Below are 14,485 nucleotides of genomic sequence, written 5' to 3' on the forward strand. Positions count from 1 at the left end.
AGTCCCTCCCAGTATAAACCAGTGCCCCCAGTCCCCCCGGCGCTCACCCTGGCAGGGCTGGGCGCCCCCCGGGCCCCGGTACCCCCCCGGGCAGAGGCACTCGTAGCCCCCGGGCCGGTTCTCGCAGCGCCCGTGGGCGCAGGGCGGCGGCACCTGGCGGCACTCGTCGATGTCTGCGGCACAGGTGGGCACAGGTGGGCACAGGTAATGGGCACAGGTGGGCACAGGTGAGGGGCAGAGGTAATGGGGACAGGTGGGCACAGGTGGGCACAGGTGAGGGGCAGAGGTAATGGGGACAGGTGGGCACAGGTAATGGGGACAGGTGGGCACAGGTGGGCTCAGGTGGGCACAGGTGGGCTCAGGTAAGGGGCACAGGTAAGGGGCACAGGTGGGCACAGGTGGGCTCAGGTAATGAGCACAGGTGGGCACAGGTTGGCACAGGTAATGGGGACAGGTGGGCTCAGGTGAGGGGCAGAGGTAATGGGGACAGGTGGGCTCAGGTAATGAGCACAGGTGGGCACAGGTTGGCACAGGTAATGGGGACAGGTGGGCACAGGTAATGGGCACAGGTAATGGGGACAGGTGGGCTCAGGTGGGCATAGGTAATGGGGACAGTTAAGGGGCACAGGTGTGCCCAGGTGTGCCCAGGTGTGGTCTGGGGGGCACAGGTGTGGTTTCAGGTGTGCCCAGGTGTGCCCAGGTGTGGTCTGGGGGGCACAGGCGTGGTTTGAGGTGTGCCCAGGTGTGCCCAGGTGTGCCCAGGTGTGCCGCTGACCTCGGCACTCGGTGCCCGCGGGCTCGGAGGTGAAGCCGGGGCCGCAGAGGCACCGGAAGCTGCCCACGGAATTCTCGCAGCGCCCCGGGGAGCAGGGCGGGGGCACCTGGCGGCACTCGTCGATGTCTGCGGGCACAGGTGGGCACAGGTGAGCTCAGGTGAGCTCAGGTGGCCACAGGTGGGCACAGGTTAGGTCAGGTGGGCACAGGTGAGCTCAGGAAATGGGCACAGGTAACGGACACGGGTGGGCACAGGTAATGGGCACAGGTGAGCTCAGGTGGGAACAGGTGGGCACAGGTGAGGTCAGGTGGGAACAGGTGAGCTCAGGTGAGCTCAGGAAATGGGAACAGGTGGGCACAGGTTGGCACAGGTGAGCTCAGCTGAGCTCAGGTGGCCACAGGTGAGTTCAGGCAATGGGGACAGGTGGGCACAAGTTGGCACAGGTTAGGTCAGGTGGGCACAGGTGAGCTCAGGAAATGGGCACAGGTGGGCACAGGTGAGCTCAGGTGAACTCAGGTAATGGGCACAGGTAAGGGGCACAGGTGGGCACAGGTGAGTTCAGACAATGGGCACAGGTGGGCACAGGTGAGCTCAGGTGGGCACAGGTTAGGTCAGGTGGGGACAGGTGAGTTCAGGCAATGGGGACAGGTGGGCACCGATGGGCACAGGTGAGCTCAGGTGAACTCAGGTAATGGGCACAGGTGAGGGGCACAGGTGGGCACAGGTGAGTTCAGACAATGGGCACAGGTGGGCACAGGTGGGCACAGGTGAGGGGCAGGTAGAGCAGGAACCCCCCAGGACTCGCCCAGGAACCCTTTAAAGACCCTGAACCGCCCCAAATCCTCCCAGGAGCCCCAAAACCCCCCGAAAATCCCCCCAAAATCCCCCCAAAATCCCCCAAAAATCCCCCCAAAACCCCCCCAAAATCCCCCCAAAAATCCCCCCAAAACCCCCCCAAAATCCCCCCAAAATCCCCCAAAAAATCCCCCCAAAATCCCCCCAAACCCTTCAACACCCCAAATCCCCCCAAAACCCCCCCAAAATCCCCCCAAACCACCCCAAAACCCCCCCAAATCCACCCCAAATCCCCCCAAAATCCCCCCAAAGCCCCCCAAAATCCCCCCAAATCCCACTCGGGACCCCTCCCCACTCACCCACGCAGTGCGTGCCCTGGGGGCTGAGCCAGAAGCCCCCCAAAACCGCCCCAGATCCCCCCAAACCACCCCAAAAGCCCCCAAATCCCACCCGGGACCCCCCAAATCCCCCCAAAATCCCCCCAAATCCCACCCGGGACCCCCCAAATCCCCCCAAAACCCCCCAAATCCCACCCAGGACCCCCCAAATCCCCCCAAAATCCCCCCAAATCCCCCCAAAATCCCCCCAAATCCCACCCAGGACCCCCCAAATCCCCCCAAAATCCCCCCAAATCCCACTCGGGACCCCTCCCCACTCACCCACGCAGTGCGTGCCCTGGGGGCTCAGGCAGAAGACCCCCAAAACCCCCCCAAAATCCCCCCAAACCACCCCAAACCCCCCCCAAAACCCACCCAGGACCCCCCAAATCCCACTCAGGACCCCCCAAATCCCACTCGGGACCCCCCAAATCCCCCCAAAATCCCCCCCAAATCCCACTCGGGACCCCTCCCCACTCACCCACGCAGTGCGTGCCCTGGGGGCTCAGCCAGAAGCCCCCCAAAACCCCCCCAAATCCCCCCAAACCTCCACAAAACCCCCCAAATCCCCCCCAAATCCCACCCGGGACCCCCCAAATCCCACCCAGGACCCCCCAAAACCACCCCAAAATCCCCCAAATCCCCCCCAAAATCCCCCAAATCCCACTCGGGACCCCCCAAATCCCACCCGGGACCCCTCCCCACTCACCCACGCAGTGCGTGCCCTGGGGGCTGAGCCAGAAGCCCCCCAAAACCCCCCCAAAATCCCCCCAAACCTCCACAAAACCCCCCAAATCCCACTCGGGACCCCCCAAATCCCACCCAGGACCCCCCAAATCCCACCCGGGACCCCTCCCCACTCACCCACGCAGTGCGTGCCCTGGGGGCTCAGCCAGAAGCCCCCCAAAACCCCCCCAGATCCCCCCAAACCTCCACAAAACCCCCCAAATCCCACTCGGGACCCCCCAAATCCCACTCGGGACCCCCCAAATCCCACCCAGGACCGCCCAAATCCCACGCGGGACCCCCCAAATCCCCCAAAATCCCCCCAAATCCTACCCGGGACCCCCCAAATCCCACCCGGGACCCCTCCCCACTCACCCACGCAGTGCGTGCCCTGGGGGCTCAGCCAGAAGACCCCCTAAACCCCCCTAAGACCCCCCAAACCACCCCAAACCCCCCCCAAATCCCACCCAGGACCCCCCAAATCCCACCCGGGACCCCCCAAATCCCACTGGGGACCCCTCCCCACTCACCCACGCAGTGCGTGCCCTGGGGGCTCAGCCAGAAGCCCCCCAAAACCCCCCCAGATCCCCCCAAACCACCCCAAATCCCCCCAAATCCCACTCGGGACCCCCCAAATCCCCCCAAAATCCCCCCAAATCCCACTCGGGACCCCTCCCCACTCACCCACGCAGTGCGTGCCCTGGGGGCTCAGCCAGAAGCCCCCCAAAACCCCCCCAAATCCCCCCAAACCTCCACAAAACCCCCCAAATCCCCCCCAAATCCCCCCCAAATCCCACCCAAATCCCACTCGGGACCCCCCAAATCCCACTCGGGACCCCTCCCCACTCACCCACGCAGTGCGTGCCCTGGGGGCTCAGCCAGAAGCCCCCCCGGCACAGGCAGGTGTAGCCCCCTCCCCCCCGGGGCACGCAGCGCCCGGGGCCGCACACGGAGGGGTCGCGCTGGCACGGGGACACTGCGGGAATCGGGGGATTTGGGGCATTTTGGGGTATTTTGGGGATTTTGGGGGTTTTGGGGGGAATTTAGGGGATTTTGGGGGGATTTTATGGGGAATTTTAGGGGATTTTTAAGGGATTTTGGGGATTTGGGGATCGGGATCAGGGTCGCGCTGGCACGGGGACACTGCGGGAATCGGGGAATTTGGGGCATTTTGGGGCATTTGGGGGAATTTTGGGGGAATTTAGGGGATTTTGGGGGATTTTGGGGGGATTTTGGGGGGATTTTATGGGAATTTTAGGGGATTTTGGGGGATTTGGGGATCGGGATCAGGGTCGCGCTGGCACGGGGACACTGTGGGGATTGGGGGATTTGGGGCATTTTGGGGCATTTTGGGGGATTTTGGGGCATTTTGGGGCATTTTGGGGGAATTTAGGGGATTTGGGGGGATTTTGGGGGATTTTGGGGGATTTTATGGGGAATTTTAGGGGATTTTTAAGGGATTTTGGGGGATTTGGGTATCAGGATCAGGGTCGCGCCGGCACGGGGACACTGCGGGAAATCGGGAATTTGGGGCATTTTGGGCATTTTGGGGGATTTTGGGGGTTTTGGGGGTTTTGGGGGGAATTTAGGGGATTTTGGGGGGATTTTATGGGGAATTTTAGGGGATTTTTAAGGGATTTTGGGGGATTTGGGGATCGGGATCAGGGTCGCGCTGGCACGGGGACACTGCGGGAATCGGGGAATTTGGGACATTTTGGGGCATTTGGGGGGATTTTGGGGGATTTTAGGGGGAATTTAGGGGATTTTGGGGCGATTTTGGGGGAATTTAGGGGATTTGGGGGGATTTTGGGGGGATTTTGGGGGGATTTTATGGGAATTTTAGGGGATTTTGGGGGATTTGGGGATCGGAATCAGGGTCGCGCTGGCACGGGGACACTGTGGGGATTGGGGGATTTGGGGCATTTTGGGGCATTTTGGGGGGAATTTAGGGGATTTTTATGGGATTTGAGGGGATCCCCCCAAATCCCCCATAAGTCTCCCCAAACCCGCGGGACCCCCACAACCCCCCCCGCCCCAAATTCCCCCCAAACTCCCGCCAAATCCCCCCGCAGGACCCTCCTAGTTCCCCCCAGGAGCCCCCAAAACCCCCCCTAAATCCCCCCAAATCCCCCCAAATCCCCCCAAATCCCCCAAAATCCCCCAAAAATCCCCCCAAATCCCCCCCAATCCCCCCAAAAAATCCCCCCCAAATCCCCCCAAACCCCCCAAACCCCCCAAATCCCCCCAAACCCCTCAAAATCCCCCCAAATCCCCCCCAAATCCCCCCAAAACCCCCAAAAATCCCCCCAAACCCCCCCAAATCCCCCCAAAATCCCCCCCAAAATCCCCCCAAATCCCCCCCAAATCCCCACCAAACCCCCCCAAAATCCCTCCAAATCCCCCCAAATCCCCCCAAACCCCCCAAAAATCCCCCCAAATCCCCCAAAATCCCCCCAAACCCCCCAAAATCCCTCCAAATCGCCCCCAAACCCCCCAAAAATCCCCCCAAAATCCCCCCAAATCCCCCCAAACCCCCAAAAAATCCCGCCAAATCCCCCCAAATCCCCCAAAAGTCCCCCCAAAATCCCCCCCAAATCCTCCCAAAACCCCCCAAAATCCCGCCAAATTACCCCAAACCCCCCCAAAAATCCCCCCAAATCCCCCCAAATCCCCCCAAACCCCCTCCCCATCCTCACCTGGCTCCGGGGGGGGCAGGGTGGGCAGGGCCCCCCCAAAATCGGGGCTGGGCCGGGGCACCACGATCACCTCGGGCCCGGGGGGGGGGCGGCCGGGGGGTCCCGGCCGGGGGGGCGCCGCGGCTGGGGGGGAAATGGGGGGTCAGGGGTCAAATTTTGGGGGTTTAGGAGGGGTTTGGGGGGTTTGGGGGGATTTTGGGGGGGATTTGGGGGGGGTTGGGGGGGTTTGGGGGGATTTGGGGGTTTTAGGGGGTTTGGGGGGATTTGGGGGGGATTTTTTGGGGGGGATTTGGGGGGTTTGGGGGGTTTGGGGGGGCTTTGGGGGGATTTTGGGGGGGATTTGGGGGGGTTTGGGGGATTTTGGGGGGGGGAAATGGGGGATTTGGGGGGGTTTGGGGGGATTTTGGGGGATTTGGGGGGATTTTGGGGGATTTTGGGGGGATTTTGGGGGATTTTGGGGAAATTTTGGGGGGATTTTGGCGGGGATTTGGGGGGATTTTGGGGGGGTTGGGGGGATTTTGGGGGGATTTTGGGGGGGTTTTGGGGGGGATTTGGGGGGGTTTTGGGGGAGGTTTCGGGGGGTTTGGGGGGATTTTGGGGGGATTTTGGGGGGATTTTGGGGGGGGTTTGGGGAGTTTTGGGGGGATTTTGGGGGATTTTGGGGGATTTTGGGGGGATTTTGGGGGGGGTTTGGGGAGTTTTGGGGGGATTTTGGGGGATTTTGGGGGGATTTTGGGGGGATTTTGGGGGGATTTTGGGGGATTTTGGGGGAATTTTGGGGGATTTTGGGGGAATTTTGGGGGGATTTTGGCGGGGATTTGGGGGGATTTGGGGGGATTTTGGGGGATTTTGGGGGGATTTTGGGGGATTTTGGGGGGATTTTGGCGGGGATTTGGGGGGATTTTGGGGGGGTTGGGGGGATTTTGGGGGATTTTGGGGGGATTTTGGGGGATTTGGGGGGATTTTGGGGGATTTTGGGGGGATTTGGGGGGATTTTTTGGGGGGATTTGGGGGAATTTTGGGGGGGTTTTGGGGGGCGATTTTGTGGGGGTTTGGGGGATTTTGGGGGGAGTTTTGGGGGGATTTTGGGGGGATTTTCGGTCGGATTTGGGGGGATTTTGGGGGGATCTTTGGGGGGTTTTGGGCAGGATTTGGGGGGATTTTGGGGGGTTTTTTGAGGTTTTTTTGGGGGGGATTTTTTTGGTGTTTTGGGAGATTTTTGCGCTGTTTTTTATGGTTTTTTTATGGGTTTTTTGTGGGTTTTTTTGGGGGATTTTTTGGGGGGGTTGTTCCGGGGTTTTTTTTTTGGGGTGCTCACAGGGGGTCGGGGAGTTTTGGGTGTCAGGAGGAATTTGGAGTTTTTTGGGGTTTTTTGGGGGGATCTTTTTGGTATTTTGGGGAATTTCGGCTGTTTTTTGGGGGTTTTTTGGCGGGGAATTTTTGGGATATTTTGTTGTTTTGGGGGATTTTGGGGGCGTTTTTTGGGTTTTTTTTCGGGGGGGATTTTTTTGGTGTTTTGGGAGATTTTTGTGCTGTTTTTGAGGTTTTTTGGCAGGGAATTTTTGGAATTTTTTTTTTGTTGTTTTGGGGGATTTTGGGGGCGTTTTGTGGGGGGATTTTTTTGCTGTTTTGGGAGATTTTTGCGCTGTTTTTGAGGTTTTTGATGGTTTTTTTGCGGGTTTTTTGGGGGATTTTTTTGGGGGGTTGTTCCGGGGTTTTTTTTTGGGGTGCTCACAGGGGCTCGGGGGGTTTTGGGTGTCAGGAGGAATTTGGAGTTTTTTGGGTTTTTTGGGGGGAATCTTTTTGGTATTTTGGGGAATTTCGGCTGTTTTTTGGGGGTTTTTTGGCGGGGAATTTTTGGGATATTTTGTTGTTTTGGGGGATTTTGGGGGCGTTTTTTGGGGGGATTTTTTTGCTGTTTTGGGAGATTTTTGCGCTGTTTTTGAGGTTTTTGATGGTTTTTTTGCGGGTTTTTTTGGGGATTTTTTGGGGGGTTTGTTCCGGGGTTTTTTTTTGGGGTGCTCACAGGGGGTCGGGGGGTTTTGGGGGGCCCCCAGCGGGACCCCGGCTCCGTCCTGGCCCAGGAACTGGGTGTTGATGCGCAGGTCCGAGGCCGAGTAGTGATAGCCGGGCCCGGCCGGGCAAATCTCCCGGAACCCCTCTGGAATTTGGGGGGTCCAGGGGCAAAATTGGGTCTGGGGGCTCCGTACATTTGGGGAGGGGGGACACCCCAAAAATTCCGGGGGGTCCCCCCTGGCTTCCGTGTTCCCATCCCCCCAAAAAATCCTTGGGTTCCTCCCCAAAAAATTCTAAATTTCTGCCACCCCGCTCCGAGTTTCTGCACCCCCTCCTCAGTTTTTTGGGACCCCCTCCCCAAATTCTCGGACCCCTCCTCAGTTTTTTGGGACCCCCTCCCCAAATTCTCGGACCCCTCCGCCAATTCCTGGACCCTCCCCCAATTTTTTGGGACCCCCCTCCCCAAATTCTCTGACCCCTCCCCATTTTTTTGGGACCCCTCCCCAAATTCCAGGACCCCTCCCCAAGTTTATGGAGCCTCCCCCAATTTTTTGGGACCCCCTCCCCAAATTCTCGGACCCCTCCTCAATTTCCTGGACCCCTCCCCCAATTCCTGCACCCTTCCCCAATTTTTTGGGACCCCTCCCCAAATTCCAGGACCCCCTCCCCAAATTCTCTGACCCCTCCCCATTTTTTTGGGATCCCTCGCCATATTCCAGGGCCCCTCCCCAAATTCCCGGGACCCCCCCAGACCCTTTTTCAAATTTTGGGGTGCAAATTTTGGGGTCTCCCTCTCCAAATTCTGATTCCTCCCCACCCAATTCTGACCACCCCCAAATTCCTGGGACCCCTCCCCAAATTCTTGAGCCCCTCCCGAGCCCCTTGGAAACCCCCAGACCCATTTCCCCCCCGCCAATTCTGGGTTTTTTTGGCATTTTTTGGGGGGAATTCCGGAGTTTTTTGGGCTCCCCAGACACCAGATTTCGGATTTTCTCCCCACCATTTGGGGGTGGTCCCAGAAATTTGGGGACCCCGCAGGAATTTTGGGGAGGGGTCTCAGAAATGGCAGCGGTGCCCAAAAATCTCCAAAAATTTCAGCGGGGGGGGGGGGGTGCAGAACTCCAAATCCGCCTCATTTTTGGGGGAATTTTTGGGTTTTTTCGGCATCCCCAGAGTCGTGGATTTTTTCCCTCCCGATTTTGGGGGGGGTCTCCCCGATTTGGGGGGGGTCTCACCCGATCCGAAGGGGGGGCAGAGCAGGCAGGAGCCCCCCCAGGCTTTGCCCACGCGGCTGCAGCAGCAAACCTGGGGGGTGACGGTGCTCCCGAAAATCCCCCCAAAACCCCCCAAAAACCCCCAAAATTCCCCCCAAATCCTCCCAAAACTCCCCCTAAATCTTCCCCCAAAATTCCCCCCCAAATCCTCCCCAAATCCCCCCAAACTCCGCCCAAATCCCCCCAAAACCTCCCCAAACTCCCCCCAAAACTCCTTCCCACAAATCCCCCCAAACTCCCCCCAAATCCCCCCAAATTCTTCCCCAAATTCTCCAAAATCCCCCTTAAATCCCCCCAAATCTCCCCCAGACCCCCCTGGGATTCCCCAAATCCCCCCCAAACCTCTCCAAACTCCCCCAAACTCCCCCCAAATCCCCCCAAATTCTTCCCCAAATTCTCCAAATTCCCCCCAAATCCCCCCCCAAACCTCCCCAAATCGCCCAAACTCTCCCCAAAATCCCCCTTGGACCCCCCCCAAATCCCCCTGGAACCTCCCAAATCCCCCTGGGACCCCCCAAATCCCCCCGGGACCCCCCAAATCCCCCAAACTACCCCCCAAATCCCCACGGAACCCCCCCCAAAACTCCCCCCAACTCCCCCCCAAATCCCCCTAAACCTCTTCAACCTCCCCCTAAATCCCCCCCAAACCTCCCCAAACTCCCCCAGATTCCCCCCAGATCACCTCCAAACCCCCCTGGGACCCCCCAAATCCCCCTGGGACCCCCCAAATCCCCCCGGGACCCCCCCAAATCTCCCCAAATCCCCCCCAAATCCTCCCCAAACTCCCCCCAAAACCCCCTGGAACCCCCCCCAAAACTCTCCACAACTCCCCCCCTCAAATCCCCCCTAAACCTCTTCAACCTCCCCCCAAATCCCCCCCAAACCTCCCCAAACTCCCCCAGATTCCCCCCAGATCACCTCCAAACCTCCTGGGACCCCCCAAATCCCCCCCGGGACCCCCCAAATCCCCCAAACTTCCCCCCAAAACCCCCTGGAACCCCCCAAAACTCTCCACAACTCCCCCCCCAAAATCCCCCCTAAACCTCTTCAACCTCCCCCCAAATTCCCCCAAACCACGCCAAACTCCCCCAGATTCCCCCCAGATCACCTCCAAACCCCCCTGGGACTCCCCAAATCCCCCCGGGACCCCCCAAATTCCCCCCCGGGACCCCCCAAATCCCCCTGGGACCCCCCAAAACTCTCCACAACTCCCCCCCCAAAATCCCCCCTAAACCTCTTCAACCTCCCCCCAAATTCCCCCCAAACCACGCCAAACTCCCCCAGATTCCCCCCAGATCACCTCCAAACCCCCCTGGGACCCCCCAAATCCCCCCGGACCCCCCAAATCCCCCCCGGGACCCCCCAAATCCCCCGGGACCCCCCCAAAACTCTCCACAACTCCCCCCCCAAAATCCCCCCTAAACCTCTTCAACCTCCCCCCAAATTCCCCCCAAACCACGCCAAACTCCCCCAGATTCCCCCAGATCACCTCCAAACCCCCCTGGGACTCCCCAAATCCCCCTGGGACCCCCCAAATCCCCCCCGGGACCCCCCAAACCCCCCCCGGGACCCCCCAAATCCCCCCCAAACCCGGGCGCACCTGGCGGGTGATGTTGCGCAGCGTGGGCAGCGCGCAGCCGCCGCCCTCCCGCAGCAGCCGAAAGCAGGGCCCGCGGGCCTCGGAGAGAACCTGCTGGGCTGGGGGCGGCCGGTCAGCTCCTGAGCCCGCCCAGTCCGTCCCAGTTTGGCCCAGTTTGGCCCAGTTCGGCCCAGTCCATCCCAGTCCATCCCAGTCCATCCTATCCCAGTCTATCCCATCCTGGCCCCTCCCAGACCTGTTGGATTTGGGGTCCCCCAGAGCCTTGGAGAGAACCTGCTGGGCTGGGGCGGCCGGTCAGCTCCCGAGCCCTCCCAGTCCATCCCAGTTTGGCCCAGTTTGGCCCAGTTCGGCCCAGTCCATTCCAGTCCATCCCACTTCATCCTATCCCAGTCTATCCCATCCTTGCCCCTCCTGGATCTGCTCTCGGACAGAACCTGCTGGGCTGGGGCGGCCGGTCAGCTCCTGAGCCCGCCCAGTCCGTCCCAGTTTGGCCCAGTTTGGCCCAGTTCATCCCAGTCCATCCCAGTCCATCCCAGTCCATCCTATCCCAGTCTATTCCATCCTTGCCCCTCCCAGACCTGTTGGATTTGGGGTCCCCCCGAGCCTCCAACAGCACTTGCTGGGCTGGGGGCGGCCGGTCAGCTCAGGAGTCCGTCCCAGTCCATCCCAGTCCATCCCAGTCCGTCCCAGTTTGTCCCAGTCCATCCCAGTCCATCCCAGTCCATCCTATCCCAGTCTATCCCATCCTTGCCCCTCCCAGACCTGTTGGATTTGGGGTCCCCCAGAGCCTCGGGCAGAACCTGCTGGGCTGGGGGCGGCCGGTCAGCTCCTGGGCCCTCCCAGTCCATCCCAGTTTGGCCCAGTTTGGCCCAGTTTGGCCCAGTTTGGCCCAGTTCGGCCCAGTTCATCCCAGTTCATCCCAGTTCATCCCAGTCCATTCCAGTTCATCCCAGTCCATTCCAGTTCATCCCAGTTCATCCCAGTCCATCCCAGTTCATCTCAGTCCATCCCAGTCCATCCCAGTTCATCCCAGTTCATCCCAGTTCATCCCAGTCCATCCCAGTTCATCTCAGTCCATCCCAGTCCATCCCAGTCCGTCCCAGTTCATCCCAGTTCATCTCAGTCCATCCCAGTCCATCCCAGTCTGTCCAGTTCATCCCAGTCCATCCCAGTCCGTCCCAGTTCATCCCAGTCCATCCCAGTTCATCTCAGTCCATCCCAGTCCATCCCAGTCTGTCCCAGTTCATCTCAGTCCGTCCCAGTCCATCCCAGTCCATCCCAGTCTGTCCCAGTTCGTCCCAGTTCATCCCAGTTCATCCCAGTCCATCCCAGTTCATCCCAGTTCATCCCAGTTTGTCCCAGTTCATCCCAGTCCATCCCAGTTCATCCCAGTCCGTCCCAGTCCATCCTATCCCAGCCCATCCCAAACCCCACAGATAATCCCAAAAATCCCACAAATCCCATAAATAAAAGACCCCACAAATCCCATAAACCACCCGGAGATGCAGCGGGAGCGGGACGAGTCCAGCAGGAAGCGCATCCCAAACCCCAGAACTGACCCCAAAACTGACCCCAACCCCAGAACTGACCCCAAACCCCATAACTGACCCCATAACTGACCCCATAACTGACCCCAAAACTGACCCCAAACCCCAAAACTGACCCCAAAACTGACCCCAAAACTGACCCCATAACTGACCCCATAACTGACCCCAAACCCCAGAACTGACCCCAAACCCCAAAACTGACCCCATAACTGACCCCAAACCCCAAAACTGACCCCAAACCCCATAACTGACCCCAAAACTGACCCAAAACTGACCCCATAACTGACCCCATAACTGACCCCAAACCCCAGAACTGACCCCAAACCCCAAAACTGACCCCATAACTGACCCCAAACCCCAAAACTGACCCCCCAAAACTGACCCCAAAACTGACCCCAAAACTGACCCAACCCATAACTGACCCCAAACCCCAAAACTGACCCCAAAACTGACCCCAAACCCAAAACTGACCCCAAAACTGACCCCAAACCCCAGAACTGACCCCATAACTGACCCCAAACCCCAGAACTGACCCCAGACCCCAGAACTGACCCCATAACCCCATAACTGACCCCATAACTGACCCCAGACCCCCCAGATGACCCCCCAAACCCCAAAAGAACCCCAAAGTGACCCCAAATCCCCTACAGATGCAGCGGGAGCGGGACGAGTCCAGCAGGAAGCGCATCCCAAACCCCATAACTGACCCCAAACCCCAGAACTGACCCCAAAACTGACCCCCAAACCCCAGAACTGATCCCAAACCCCATAACTGACCCCAAACCCCAGAACTGACCCCAAAACTGACCCCAGACCCCCCAGATGACCCCCCAAACCCCAAAAGAACCCCAAAGTGACCCCAAAATGACCCTACAGATGCAGCGGGAGCGGGACGAGTCCAGCAGGAAGCACATCCCAAACCCCATAACTGACCCCAAACCCCAAAACTGACCCCAGACCCCCCAGATGACCCCCCAGATGACCCCCCAAACCCCAAAATGACCCAAAATGACCCCAAAATGACCCTACAGATGCAGCGGGAGCGGGACGAGTCCAGCAGGAAGCACATCCCAAACCCCATAACTGACCCCATAACTGACCCCAAACCCCGTAACTGACCCCAGACCCCCCAGATGACCCCCCAAACCCCAAAAGAACCCCAAAATGACCCCAAAATGACCCTACAGATGCAGCGGGAGCGGGACGAGTCCAGCAGGAAGCCGGGCGGGCAGAGACACGCGAAGCTGCCGCGGGTGTTGGTGCAGAGCCCGAGCTGGCACAGCGTCCCCTCCTGGCACTCGTCCACGTCTGGGGGGACACGGCGGGCACCCCCCGTCCCAAAATCCCAAAATTCCCATCCCAAAATCCCAAATCCCCGTCCCAAAATCCCCGTCCCAAAATCCCCAAAATCCCGTCCCAAAATCCCAAAATTCCCGTCCCAAAATCCCCAAAATCCCCGTCCCAAAATCCCCAAAATTCCCGTCCCAAAATCCCAAATCCCCGTCCCAAAATCCCAAATCCCCGTCCCAAAATCCCCGTCCCAAAATCCCCAAAATCCCCGTCCCAAAATCCCAAATCCCCGTCCAAAAATCCCAAAAATTCCCGTCCCAAAATCCCAAATCCCCGTCCCAAAATCCCCAAAATCCCCGTCCCAAAATCCCAAATCCCCGTCCAAAATCCCAAAAATTCCCATCCCAAAATCCCCAAAATCCCCATCCCAAAAATCCCAAAAATCCCCGTCCCAAAATCCCAAAATTCCCATCCCAAATTCCCCATCCCAAAATCCCAAATCCCCATCCCAAAATCCCAAATTCCAAATCCCCGTCCCAAAATCCCCGTCCCAAAATCCCAAAAATTCCCCATCCCAAAATCCCAAAAATCCCCGTCCCAAAATCCCCAAAATCCCCGTCCCAAAATCCCAAAAATTCCCATCCCAAATTCCCCATCCCAAAATCCCAAATCCCCATCCCAAAATCCCAAATTCCAAATCCCCGTCCCAAAATCCCCGTCCCAAAATCCCCCAAAATCCCCGTCCCAAAATCCCCAAAATCCCCGTCCCAAAATCCCAAAAATTCCCCATCCCAAAATCCCAAAAATCCCCGTCCCAAAATCCCAAATCCCCGTCCCAAAATCCCAAAAATTCCCCTCCCAAAATCCCAAATCCCCGTCACAAAATCCCAAATCCCCGTCCCAAAATCCCGTCCCAAAATCCCAAAAATCCCCATCCCAAAATCCCCAAAATCCCCGTCCCAAAATCCCAAATCCCGTCCCAAAATCCACAAAATCCCCGTCCCAAAATCCCCAAAATCCCCGTCCCAAAATCCCCAAAATCCCCGTCCCAAAATCCCAAATCCCCATCCCAAAATCCCAAAAATTCCCCTCCCAAAATCCCAAAAATTCCCCTCCCAAAATCCCAAATTCCTATCCCAAAATCCCAAATCCCCGTCCCAAAATCCCCGTCCCAAATCCAAAATCCCCATCCCAAAATCCCAAAAATTCCCATCCCAAATTCCCATCCCAAAATCCCAAATCCCCATCCCAAAATCCCAAATTCCTATCCCAAATCCAAAATCCCCATCCCAAAATCCCAAAAATTCCCATCCCAAATTCCCCATCCCAAAATCCCAAAAATTCCCATCCCCAAAACCCATCCCAAATCCCAAATCCCATCCCAAAATC

The 14,485-nt window shown here is 58.4% G+C and overlaps 1 protein-coding gene across 1 annotated transcript in view; it reads right to left on the minus strand.

Moving 5' to 3' along the window:
• The window catches only part of LTBP4 (latent transforming growth factor beta binding protein 4), a gene marked incomplete at its 5' end in the record, with an annotated part of 39,609 nt that extends 26,491 nt beyond the window's left edge, over positions 1-13,118 (minus strand). Inside the window, 8 exon segments of the mRNA XM_077789131.1 lie at positions 48-173; positions 776-901; positions 3,524-3,649; positions 5,370-5,492; positions 7,396-7,530; positions 8,621-8,690; positions 10,260-10,357; positions 12,992-13,118. Coding sequence (XP_077645257.1) covers positions 48-173; positions 776-901; positions 3,524-3,649; positions 5,370-5,492; positions 7,396-7,530; positions 8,621-8,690; positions 10,260-10,357; positions 12,992-13,118 — 931 coding nt within the window.
• Positions 13,119-14,485: the final 1,367 nt, after the last annotated feature.

Source organism: Lonchura striata, chromosome 31 (assembly GCF_046129695.1).
Source record: "Lonchura striata isolate bLonStr1 chromosome 31, bLonStr1.mat, whole genome shotgun sequence".
Classification (NCBI taxonomy): Eukaryota; Metazoa; Chordata; class Aves; order Passeriformes; family Estrildidae; genus Lonchura; species Lonchura striata.